The following is a 12,928-nucleotide window of genomic DNA, read 5'->3' as shown; positions in this document are numbered from 1 at the left end:
CATTATTCATTTTCCTCATTTCTTCTAATAGTTCTTTCATTTCCTGTATTAATTTGCTTAAGACATCGAGTTTGTTGTCAGTTGAATCTGTTTGATGTATGTGACCATTTTGATTGTTGATTGGAGTAATTTTCTTTTTTGTTGCATCTGCGTATGTTTTAGTTTCAATAGGATATATATTCTTTGGCCACTTCTTTTTCTTTTTTCCATATTTCACAGTATCTAGAGCCAGCGCCATGGTTTCCAAGGCAGTTGGCACATTTGGAATCTTTTCTGCAGTCAATGTGTGGACCGTTTTCTCCATATCTTCCACACTCTGGTGACCGTGTGCACCGATCTTGATGGTGTCCAAACTTCTGGCACTTGAAGCATTGGAGTGGATTTGGGATGTAGGTTTCTACATTTATTTTCATATATCCAACTTTCACTTCTTTGGGTATGGTGTGGGAATCGAAAGTTAGTATGTATGTGTTGGTATTGATTTTCTCATTGTCTTTCTTGATTTGGACTCTACGAACATCTAACACATTCTGTTCCTGTAGTTTTGTCTTGATCTCCTCCAAAGGACAAAGTGAGAGTTCGCGACTTTTCACAACTCCTTTACAGGTATTTAGGGTTGGATGAAGGTAGCATTTGATTTTAATATTTTCAAATATTTTTAGTTTCAGTATTTTCTTGGTTTGATCTTCATTATTGGTCTCAATTAATAGGCTGCCATTAAATTGTTTTTTGATAGATTTGGGTTTTAAAGTTTTTAAACTTTTGTCAATTCTAAATGGGGACAACTAGCTCAAAGGAGTTTCCTCCATTGATTCCATGATGAGAAATGTTGGGGAATTTCTCGATTTTCTTGGCTCTTCTTCAGAGCTGCTGATGTCAGAGACATCAGAGTGTGTTCTTTTTTGGTAGTTCGTTGTTTTTTGTGGGAAATAAGCCATATTATGATTTTTTTTTCATAATCTTTACTCCTCACCCGCCTCGGAACCCTATATGGGAAGTGCCTGGGTGGGGGGGACCCATTCGCCCAGCCACAACAGGGATACAAAGATGACATACTCGATTTACGTGATATCTTTAATGAGCACCTATTCTCCTTTGAGATTATGGGTACATAGTAATGAAAAGGGTCTGCAGCCATGTCATAGATATTCCACTTCGTCGATTGACCCTCAGCCACCGCTTTCCACTATACATTAGGAAATAGTTGTTATTTGTGGGGGAGGGATAGGTATATTGTGTTAATGATAGGTTTATGGTTGATCGGATTGGGCCCTTCCGACCGCCCGTCTAGCCTAATAAGGGCCAAAGTGGTGTGTTGGGAAGTGGGGGTACTAAAACCTGACCTCCAAGTCTCTCAACCACCAGGATTCTGTCCTAAAGGTATTACGGGTTGCTACCTACGGTCAACAGGTAGCCTCATTGAGAGACTTCTACTCTCTGCAGGGGAGTAGTCGGCATATTTTGATGCCCTGTCGACAGGGTCAAGTGGAATCTGATCAGATTTTGAAGAACAATTTTTTAATAGAATATATATATATATATATATATATATATATATATATATATATATATTTTTTTTTTCAGTTTCTATTTAACCCATAGTTGGGACCCTAACAGGTACTACCACTCCGGATCAGAGTGTATCTGGGAGCAATGGCAATTAAAGGGTGGCTCCACGCTCTCCAAAACCCGCAAACTGGGGCCTCACCATTGGATATAGTTTAAGGTCATATCCAGGACCAGGAAGTAGGGAAAGAAAAAGAAAGGAGGGGATGGGAAGGGGCTGTTGTTTTTATTTTTGTTTTTGTAGAACATAATTAAGTTTTACAAAAGAGAATAGAAAACAAAAACAGAAATCAATGTAGGTGCATTTCGTCTCAGGAAGCCAATAGATAGCCTGATCTGGTAGCACCAGGCTTATGAAAGAATTCTGAGAGAAAATCAATAAGGAAAGGAATTGTAGTAAGACCTCTATCTATAAAATATCTTGTTTACTTGTTTTTTAAGTTGAAAGTTCTTCAATGCTTGAAAAAAATGAGTTGTGACTTTTTGTATAACAAATTTCTAAATCTTATTATTGTTGGTCCTTTTTTGGTGAGTTTAAATTCCCCAAAGTAAAAATATTTTCTGTGACAAAAAGTTTTATTATTAGAAACAAAGCAAACATTTTTTGAATTCCTCACCCAAAAATTAGTAAAGTTGCAAAGTTTTAAGCTTCTACTTCCAATGGTTACATTTTTACAGCAATTTCAGTAACGTATACTTTTGACTCATTTTTTTTTAACCCTTTTTACCAAATTATCTGTTCGACTGCTCTTACATGGTCCACAATTGAGTGGTTTTATCAATTTATAATTAAAAGAAAAAAATTATCTTGATCTCTAATGTGTTATGAATCATACTAAGAAGATTCAATACATTAGCTGTTGAAATGAAATTGATATGAACAGTCAAAGTTGCATTTCCGTGTCATATTTGCACTTTTTCCCCATTGGTAGTGGAATTTTACCTAGTGTTTAGGTTGGTTTCAACTAATAATTATAATTTCATTAGTATTAATTTTCATTTACCACAAGATGACATTACATTTATAAGGATTTTCACTTGTTAGTAGCTTACATTTTTAGTTATATACTATGAAATTTGGCTTCTGGACCATGATAGCAAATTTTCAACTTCTGTAAAACTTTGAATGACCATAACTTGATGGTTAATTGAGCTACCAAAATAAATTTGGTACTTTTGTTTATGGTTTACAAAAATCTATATGACCACATTAATTTTTTTTTTAGATATAATGAAAATAAAGTTTTGGTTTGGGATACCTAATTTCATTATGTTGGCATGGTTAGTCTTTTGTGTTGTCTTTCAAGTACGTATCAACTATTTTTCTGGCTTCTGGGAATGTTATGTTTTTTTTTTATACTTTACTTCCATTATTTCTTTTTCTTTTTTATAAGTCTCACATATTTTAGAGAAGACCAGGTGATCTTCTTTGCAGTTAGCGAATTTCACCTCATTTATGCATTCTTCTTCGGTATGGTCAAGTTCTCTGTTGCAGCATTTTCCACATATTTTTTTTCCTTTACAGACTTCTTTATGATGTCCATATGTTTGGCAGTTGAAACACCTTTATGGACCTGGAATGTATTGGTCTACTTTTACATTTAAGTAGCTGATCTTGATTTCTTTGGGTATTGTTGGTGTGTTGAAAGTTAATATGTATTAGTAGTCATTATTTTATTGTGTCTTTTTATGTTGATATGGATGTGGTTGATCACTCCTTGTTTTTTCAATTCGATTTTTAATTCTTACTCTGTTGCTAATGATAGCTTGTAGCTTCTAATCACTCCTTTTGAAGTGTTTAGTCTTTCATGGGGAAAGACTTTGCATTTATACTCATGGAAATTAATTTTAAGTAGAGATTGGGGATCTTTATAGTTAGTTACTTCAACTAGTAGGTTTCCGTCTTATTTTTTTAACTGTTTTTGGTTTGCTTTTTGTAGATAATATCTTTTTTATTAAAAAAGGTGATAAATCTCCAATCTTTTTCGTTTCTATTAACTCAATAACTAGGAATCTTGGGAAGTTTCCTTCGCCTACAGATGGTATGGTTTTCCTAGTTTTGGATTTTTGTTCCTTATCTGAGCTAGAGAGGCCAGAGTCAGAGGAATGGTTTCTTTTAAGGGTTTTGAGGGGTAAGTATTTGTTTTTTTCAGTCATGTATTTTGGGGTTTATTTCATTATCCACACCCCCTACCTACCTCGGAGTCCAAAAATGAGACATAGTAAAGGGGAAACCCATTTACCTTCACCATGCGGGGCTACATGGAGGATATACTCTTTCGGTAAGGAGTTCTGAAGCACTTTATTTCCTGTTCATTATGTCCTCAAAAATAAATATGTTCAGATGAAGTATTGAGTTCTAGTCTTTCCAATTGATTGATTAATCATTGCACCGACTTCTAGCACTTTATTTGCTTATTTTTGGTAGTGAGGAAAAAACTTACTTTATTTGCTTATTTTTGGTTTTGGTAGGAAAAAAGATAGTGGAGTACCTTTGAGTTTCATTCTTTGTTATGGTAGACGTTCAGTCTTTTCTCGTGACAAGCATATGTGGTCCATGTCTCTGCTCCATACAGTAGGGTACTCAGAACACAGCAATCGTAGATGCAGCATTATTGTGCGAGAAGTGAGGTATTTATTGAACCATGCTCTTTCACGTAGTCGGTTGAAAGTAGACGCTGCTCTACATATGCACATTTGTAGCTCCCTTGTTGATGTTGGATCCAAGATACGCAAAATTCTCGACAGTCTCCAAGTTCATGGCCAACCCTGGTGCATCACGACTGTCTTCTGAAGTACATGATATCATAAAAAACCTAGACATCTCAAAAGCATGTGGACCTAATCTCATCCCTGCTGTTCTATTAAAAAAATGCTCCACTGAGGTTACTCCCGTTCTCTCCAAACTTTTCAACAAATGCCTTAATGAATCTTGCTTTCCTGGCTGCTGGAAAACTGCTTCTGTGGTATCAGTTTACAAGAATTCTGGTGAAAGAACTGACCCGTTAAGTTATGGCCCCATTAGCCTCCTTCCTCTTTTCACCAAAATATTTGAGTCCATAATTAATCAAGCTCTAGTCCACCACCTCACAGCTGCTAAACTTCTGTCTGACCAACAGTATGGGTTTAGAAAAGCCTGTTCTACTGCAGATATTCTGTCATCTCTGAATGTATATAACATGCACTGGATAAGGCAGGGGAGGCTAGGCCAGTAGCTCTAGATATATCTAAGGCCTTTGACAGGGTATGGCATGATGGTCTTATGTAAATCAGATCATATGGTATTATTGGATGAATACTTAACATAATTGAATCCTTCTTAAATTAGAGAAGAATCCAGGTTGTCTTCAATGGTCATAAGTCAAAACAATATGATATAAATGCGGGTGTACCTCAGGGGTTGATCCTTGATCTTTATTATTCCTGATATTCATAAATGATCTTGATAAAATTGTCTCTGATATGGGTATTTTTTCTGATAGCAGCACGCTCTATAACAGATATGAGGGGAACACGAATGAACATGTATCAAAGGCAATGGCAGTCTGTTGTGGAATGGGGGCAAAAATGGATGGTAACGTTTAATGCTGCCAAGACTAAACTTGCTTTCTTTGATCATTACAAGAAACCTGCTCAACCACTAATAGCCATAGCTAATGACACTGAAAGTACTAAGTTTAAACTCTTCAGCTTAACATTCATGGGGAACATGAGTTGGAACAGATACATTGAGGGCATTGCTAAGGCTGCTGCAAAGAAAGTGAGCTCTCTCTACCATGCTAGAAAGTTATTCACACCTGAGAGTATCTTGTACCTCTATAAGGCTACCATTTGCCCATCTATGGAATATTCTTGCCACATTTGGGCTGGTGAATCTGCTACTAGTTAAAACTAATAGGTCCCACACTATCAGCTAGACTTCAACCGTTGTCCCATCGACAAAATTTTGCATCCCTCTGCTATTTTACAAGTATTTTAATGGTAGGTGCTCCGACGAACTACAAGCCCTCGTACCCCCCTCAATGTAAATACTCCCAACAAGCAGCCAAATCCCACCCTTACACAGTAGAAATCCCTAGATGTAAGAAAGCCTTCTACTCTAATAGAACTGCTAGACTTTGGAATTCCCTTCTGAGTTCCTGCTTCTCTGACTGTACTGACACGTAGAAGTTCAAGTGTAATGTAAACAGACATCTTTCTGCTCAACTCCCTACATAGTAACCCTACAAATTACGTCCCAGATAGTAGCCCCCTGCATCAAAGTGGCACTGTGCCTTATTTGGGGGTGAAAATATAATTTAAAAAAAAAAAAAAAATATGGCAGTTAAAGGTAGCAGGAAAACTAATAGATATATTTACTCATCAGTATTAGTGTTCACCAAAAATTATTAAGTAGAGTTTCAGCAGTAAAAAAAAAACATTTCTTAAATCAACATATACGAATGTATGTTGATTTGACATCATTATGCATCTTTAAGTCGGTGCGCTTTAAAATATTATCTCCCTTTTTCTAATATGAAGACTGTTTCCTCCAAATAGTAAACTATTAATTTTTGATGAACATTCAGTTAGGTGTGAGGAACACGGAAAGATGAATTGATGCTTTTCATCTTCAGACATGAATGAATCTTTTAATGACCACCAAGTCTTAGAAAGTTATCAGTGCCAAAAACATGGTCTACCTTTTTTAATGGATTATCCTTGGAAACTTCATTAAGATTGTCAACATGTTTTTGCTAATGAAAAAATAAACAAGATTTAAAATCAATTTTTTTTTAATGTAGGCGTTGTGGCATAGGTGACAAACAATCGACGAAGAACACTTAATGCTTTATGTTATACAAATCAGGGTGATTAACTCGATGTATAAAAGAGACAACTTCAAATATGAAGTGGGGATTATGTGAAACTTTACTCGTGGTATCAGGAAGCATTTGGTATCTCCAGAAAATTTGACACAAAATTAATGACTGGTCGGTTCAAGTGATACCTCAACTTCAAATTTTAAATTTCAATTGGAAAAAACACATTTTTGTTACTAACACAGCTATATTTTTGTGAAACCAATACAAATTATATAAAAAACTAAAAATGAAAATTATTTGTAATATGGTGATCTATATTGAAAAGAAAAATATTAAAAATAAAATATTTAAAAATTATTTATTAAATTGCATTTCTAGGAAAGATGAAGCGTTAAGTCATACTACACATGCTTGATTTCTGTTACTGTTTTTAAGGCTTCATCATTTTTCATCTTTTGTGCTTTTGTTAAAATGTTATTTCAGTTGACGTTATCTCTTTCGTCTTTAAGTTTTCCGGTTTCTTCAGCTTCTTTCTCGTTTAATCTGAAGTTTTTGATTCTATCTCTCGTATGCTAAAATTGGAAAACCTGGAATTCTGGAAGTAAACTATTTTACACAATAAAATTTCTGTATAGTGTTCCACTTTTATTAGGTTGAATGGAAAGTGCGGGTCAGAGATATTGTTCAAATTGAAGAGAAATGTTGGTCTAGTTACCCAAAGTGACTAGCAGTAACATCTGCTTGGTTTCAATTAGTATGCACTACTTTTCTGGAAAAGCAAAATGTCTTATGTATTCTTCACACAGAATTTACTCTAGGTAAAAAAATCTGAAATTGTAAAATTTAAGATCCAGTTGTTTTAACAACATTTTTGACTAACTTCAAACTTCCTACTTCAAAATAAATGCTAAATAGAAATCCAACTGAAAAATCTAGGATGAGTTAAAAAAAATTTTTTTTTTTAAACTATAAAACATGACTAATAAAAATTTTTATCAACCTCTCGTTACTGCATAGTATAGGTATGTATTTATGTAGTAATAGTTTGGATTATCAAAAAAGAAAAAGAGAAAGGAGGGAAAGCTACTCACAGCAACCTCAATCAATTTCCAAATATTGCCTTGAAGTTGTTTTTGCGATGTTGTTAAACTGTTGCTATATTTTTGTAAAGAAGCAATATATTGGATGACTTCATCAAGATCTGCCAAAAACTTGAGCCGTGCATGTCTGTATTCTCTAAATCAAAAAATTAAAAATAATGAAAAAAACATTTTTTTTTTAATCTGTCAACAGCAAACTGAATAAACTTAAAAAAATAATTGACAATAAAAGTCAACGAATTCATATTGACTTTACTAATTCTCTTCTGATTTTGTAACATAGTTGCTCGATCCACCATTATGCTAAAATAATCTTCAAATCATTCTTGATATTAAGGTCAATATTACTTCCTGTCTCTTATAAACAGGAGACATTTTAATGTGCAATTTAATCTAACATTTACCAATCTTATTGCCAAATATTATGGTTTTCACTTTAACTGGCAAGATTGCTTTCCATTTTCTTTAACTCCATAAAGACAAAATTCAAAGAATGGCAATGAATGATAAATATTTTTATCCATTGTATATATACAATATTCAAATGTCATAAACTGCAAAATATGAGATCTTTCAAGGTGATAAAATGCAAAAAACTTTGCTTTGATTTTTTTTCTTAGCAAGTCTTGCATTTACAATAAATATCGAAAACAATACTGACTTATTAAAATTCATTTTTTATAAGATGTATTGTTTAATTTTTAAATAAATATTGAGTTGTTTTCGGAAAAGATTTACTAAGAATGAAATTTCTTGAACAAATTTTTTTTGTCATTTTAAAAGATTTGTCATGATTATTTTTGCAAGTGAAACTGTTAATAACAATGAAAATTTAATAAAAACTACTCATAATACTAAGCACACTAACCATATAAATAAACCAATTTATTAACTTAAGAACGTGTATATAATGAATAATAAAAACAAAACTGTGATTACAAGGCGCCTTAAATAAGTTTCCATACTTTTTTGTACAGGTATTTAAAATTGTCAGACTCTTGAAAATTCAGTATGTTATTGCATCTTATGACACGACTGATTAATTTTTATGATTTCAGGTTTAAATGAACAGCTACTATAGGAATTGGAATACACTCTACTAAAGCCTGATTGTCACAGCTGGTGAATTTCAAAAATGCAATCTGAATGTGAGGACACTTTAGAAGAACGATATGCAATAAAATTCTGTTTTAAACTTGGAAAAATGCCACAGAAAAATGGAATGCTTCAGACTGTTTTTGGACTGTCTTGCATGAATCGAGCATCAGTTTTTGAGTGGCATAAGAGATTCAAGGAAAGCATGGAGTCTGTGAGGGATGATAAGAAGTGTGGGAGGAGTAAGGAAGTCAGAACACCAGAGTTGATTAGCCAAATAAAGAATTTCATGGATAAGGACCATTGTGTGTCTATAGAGACAATACGTGCACACTTTGATGTTAGTGTGGGAACTGTACACACAATTATTCGTGAACTGAAGATGTGGAAGATTTGATGGAAGTTTGACCCAAGGGTGCTCAGAGAAGATCACAGACTATCTGACCAAGTAGGGCACCAAGACAGTTCCTTAACCTCCCTATAATCCAGTGACTTTTGGTTATTACCTAAACTCAAGGAAAACCTTAGAGGCTGTCGTTACGAGACAATTGAGGAGACGAAAGAGGCTGTAACAAGGGTCATTGACACACTCATACAAGAGAACTTCCATGGAGCCTTCCAAAATTTGGTGGAACGGTACAACAAGTGCATTGCAGTCGTAGGAGATTACTTCAAAGGAGACTAGAGTTTTATGCGTGTACTATCAATAAAAGTATCCACATGAAAAAAGTCTGGAAACTTATTGAAAGCACTTTGTATTATTATTATTATTATTATTATTAAAAAAGCTTAAATATTGTGTATTGAGCACTCTTTAATTAAATGAGAAAATTCTCGAAAAAGTAATCTATATAAAAGGCAAAATGTGTTTGTGTGTGTGTGTGTTTGTATGTCTCCCCAAAACTTTTGTCAGCCACATCTAACCAGGTTGAGATTGGTACCTGAAAGAGCAATGTCTCATTCAAAAGTATGTGAGAATTAGAAAAAATGGTCAATTATTTTGCATAGAAAGAAATGTTTATAACTAAGGAGGGTCGGAAAAAATTGTTCCTTTTTAAACGACTTCGACAAGTATGCATGCGCGTCAGGCATTCTTTCTTGAATTAGTTTAAATAACAAAAAAAAAACGTTATTTTGCTGACAGCATCGTGGAGCAGTAGGTAACGAGGTCAGGTTGTAAGCTTCAATTTTCACGTTGGAGCCCACGTAACGGTGGTCTAGTTCTTTTTTTAACAGGTTTTTTTTTTAAGTTTTAACATTTGAACAGGGTTAAAAGCTTTTTATTTGCCATAATATTTTTCTTATTTCAAGTAATGTGATTTTTTTTCCGCTTTTAAAACAAAAACTGAATTATTTTCAAGTTTGCTTAAACTGGTTTTCACGTACATTTTTTTCTCACTGATTACATTTTCGTGTTTTTTCACACTTCTCTCTACCCTGGATGCAGCTGCCTACTCTATCTAATTTTTTTTTCTGGGGTTGCTCAATATCCTTACTACACCACCTCTCTCTAGTTCAATTTATTATTTTGAGTTTTGACAATTATGAAGGATGTCTGGAAAAACTATTATTTAAAATAGGATTTACTTCTGGAAGATCCTTTTTTTCTTTTTCCAAACTGCAAATTAAAAGAATTAAATATTAAATGAGCATAAAGAGAAGTCTTCACAAGTGATCAGGGAGATGAATATGGTTTCAGAAAAAAGTGAAAAATCATCACTCACATGCATTGTTTTGGGTTCATTAAAAGCTATTTGATTCTTAACGGCATATGAATAAATGAAACGAAATGATAAAATTCATACTTACATTAATTTATCATGAATTTCATTGAAAATATCTTTCTGATTTTGAATACAATTAAAAAATAATTTTGTGTTTTCCTGTTCGGGTTCAGCTGAAAACAACAAAAAACAATTATTATTATTTGAGAAAAAAAAAAGAAGAGATATTTCTATATTTTGTGTTCTTTGTTAGAGTCCAATTTCTCTAACTTGAAACTCTTGAAATTTAAAGTGAAACCAGATTTGCAGCTTTAGATTGGATAAGTTGAGAGCTGACGCAGGGGTCACAAAACTTTAAACTTTGGAAGAATCAGATTAGAGATATTTTAAAATTCAGTGGGACAATTTTCGGTTTGTACTAGACTGTTTGGAAAATACTGACAAATTTTAAAAAAATACTTTGTAACTTGATAGAGAAAACATCTTCCCTTACTTCTTGATATTACTTTAAAACATTGCTGCAAAATAAAACAACCTTCTTTCTCATTGTTTCTGGAAGGGAAATTGTTGTAAATTACACAAGTTGTACTCTATAAGGTACTTAACAAAGGACACCTAATTATCTCCCTCTTACTGTGAAGTGGACAATCAGAAATTCCATTCTGTTTAAGTTGATTTCATGTGTGGAATTGTTTTTTATTGCAATTCAACCATCTCAGCCTTTATCTTTTTATAACAATAACGATGATGAAAAAAAAAATGCATATATTTTGTTGCAAGAGTCCAAATGTTGAGAAATTGCCACAAATATCACAATAACGAGAAGTCTTCACAATGATCAGGCAAAATAACATGGTTTCAGAAATTCTAGAGAGTGTTGAAAATGACGATATGGATGACCATACACTCTTTAAAAAAAAATGAAATTTTAAAAGCAATTATTGAGCAAAACCCATGTTAAAGTGTCAGAGAAAGGTCTAGGGCACTTGATGTCAGTATTTCAACAATATCTTGAAACAAATTGTTAAAAAAGTTTGAGAAATAGGTTCCACATTTTTTTTTAAATAGATGATCGGTTCTGAAATCAGTAAATTTTTTTCAGACAATATTGAAAAAAAAATTTCATATCATCTGTATGTAATGAAAAATACACTATAATGATTAATTTATTTTGCAACACATTTTTAGTTAAGGTTTTCCCCAAGGTATAATAATCCTGATTAAGTGGCTTTTTTATAATTATTTTTTGTTTATTATTAAACTAATGAGTCAGTCAAACAAAAGCATCTGTGCATCAAAATTTGCCAGAGTTTGAAGATCTAGACTGAATGGGAATAGGTCATTAAATGCAGTAACTATTTTATCAGTGAGGATGTTGAACCTTATTTCTACTATAATTTTAATCTTTTTCATTGCTTTAGTAACTCAAAACTGGAGAGAGGGGGGGGCATATTCAGAGATAGAGCAAACGGGTTGTAGTGTCTGCCTTTAAACTTGAAACAGAAGCAAATTACATTTCTGAATTTTGAGATAAGGATTGGTTATTAGTATTATTTGGATTCTTCGAACTAGTATTCTCATTTTGAGTGCCATTTTTCACAATGTTTCAGTTGATTTAATCTCCAACCTTCAAGTTTATCTTGTTGAACTCAGGAATTTGGACAAAAAATTTGAATAAAACATTTTAGTTACTTCATAGGATAGCGTGTTTTCATTCCATCAGCCATGACTGGATAAAAGTCCTAAGTAATTCACAATTGTATTTCTTTGGTCGCCCACACTGAGAATTGAACCTTCAACCTTCAGGAGAATATCACCTTTACAATTGATTTTACTAAGTACACGTCGCCACATGTCTTTGAACAAGAGCATACGACTCCTATGAAGTAAATAAAGGGTTCTGTTCAAAATTCCCTGAGTTTGACAGAAACATTTTCAAGTTCGACAAGATACGCCGGAAGAAGATCGGAGGTTACATCAATGGAAACGTGAAAATGGCACTCAAGATGAGAACAGTAGTTCAAAGAATCCAAACAACACGAAAAACAAATTAATTTTTAAATTATAAATCATTAACAAATTGTGAAATAGAAAAATGACTGTGTCTCCACTGATGATGTTGTGGTTGCAACGCAGTTCACCCGAGTCGTGTTGTGTCGGCTTATTTTTTAGCCTGCCCTACATCTCAAATTGTGGCAACCCATACACAGTGGTGTTGAGCAAGATTGCAGAAGATGGATAGCAACTTGTGATTCACCCATCGAAGGTTGACTACGTGTGGAGCAGAAAGTTCAGCCAAATCTTCCTTGATAGTTGTTATCCAAGTTCTCAACTGTTCACTGACCCGCTTGCGCCTCCAAGACAAATGGGTAGGAAGAATTAGATTGTGAATTAGCCTCCTCTTCAGGTGCTGAGCTGCAAGTGCATCAGACATTGCTGCAACAGGATAGATGGCTGTGACTAAAGATGGAGGTGTTGGTAGAGAACATAGACTACTCACTAGCAATGCAAGATGCAGCAAAAGCAATCCTTGTCAAAGACTTACAGCTTTGGATGATCATCTACCCTCACTGGTTGTGTCTCTCAAAATGACAGATTGGTAAATATGTCTTTTGGTCTTTATTAAAATCTCCTTGCA

The 12,928-nt window shown here is 33.7% G+C and overlaps 1 protein-coding gene across 1 annotated transcript in view; it reads right to left on the bottom strand.

The window, feature by feature from the left end:
* LOC145252681 (inhibitor of nuclear factor kappa-B kinase subunit alpha-like) overlaps nt 1-12,928 on the bottom strand; it is a 193,960-nt gene that overhangs the window by 49,902 nt on the left and 131,130 nt on the right. Inside the window, exons 17-18 of the mRNA XM_080112502.1 lie at nt 10,376-10,463; nt 7,463-7,607 (exon numbers count right to left, since the gene is read on the bottom strand). Of these exons, the coding sequence (XP_079968628.1) occupies nt 7,463-7,607; nt 10,376-10,463 (233 nt within the window). The remainder of the gene's footprint in view (nt 1-7,462; nt 7,608-10,375; nt 10,464-12,928) is intronic.

This window comes from Euprymna scolopes, chromosome 29, assembly GCF_053919585.1.
Source record: "Euprymna scolopes isolate OS-2025 chromosome 29, ASM5391958v1, whole genome shotgun sequence".
In the NCBI taxonomy this organism is placed as follows: Eukaryota; Metazoa; Mollusca; class Cephalopoda; order Sepiida; family Sepiolidae; genus Euprymna; species Euprymna scolopes.
Note: the sequence above shows the minus strand (reverse complement) of the source record. Positions and strands in the feature narration are given on the sequence as shown.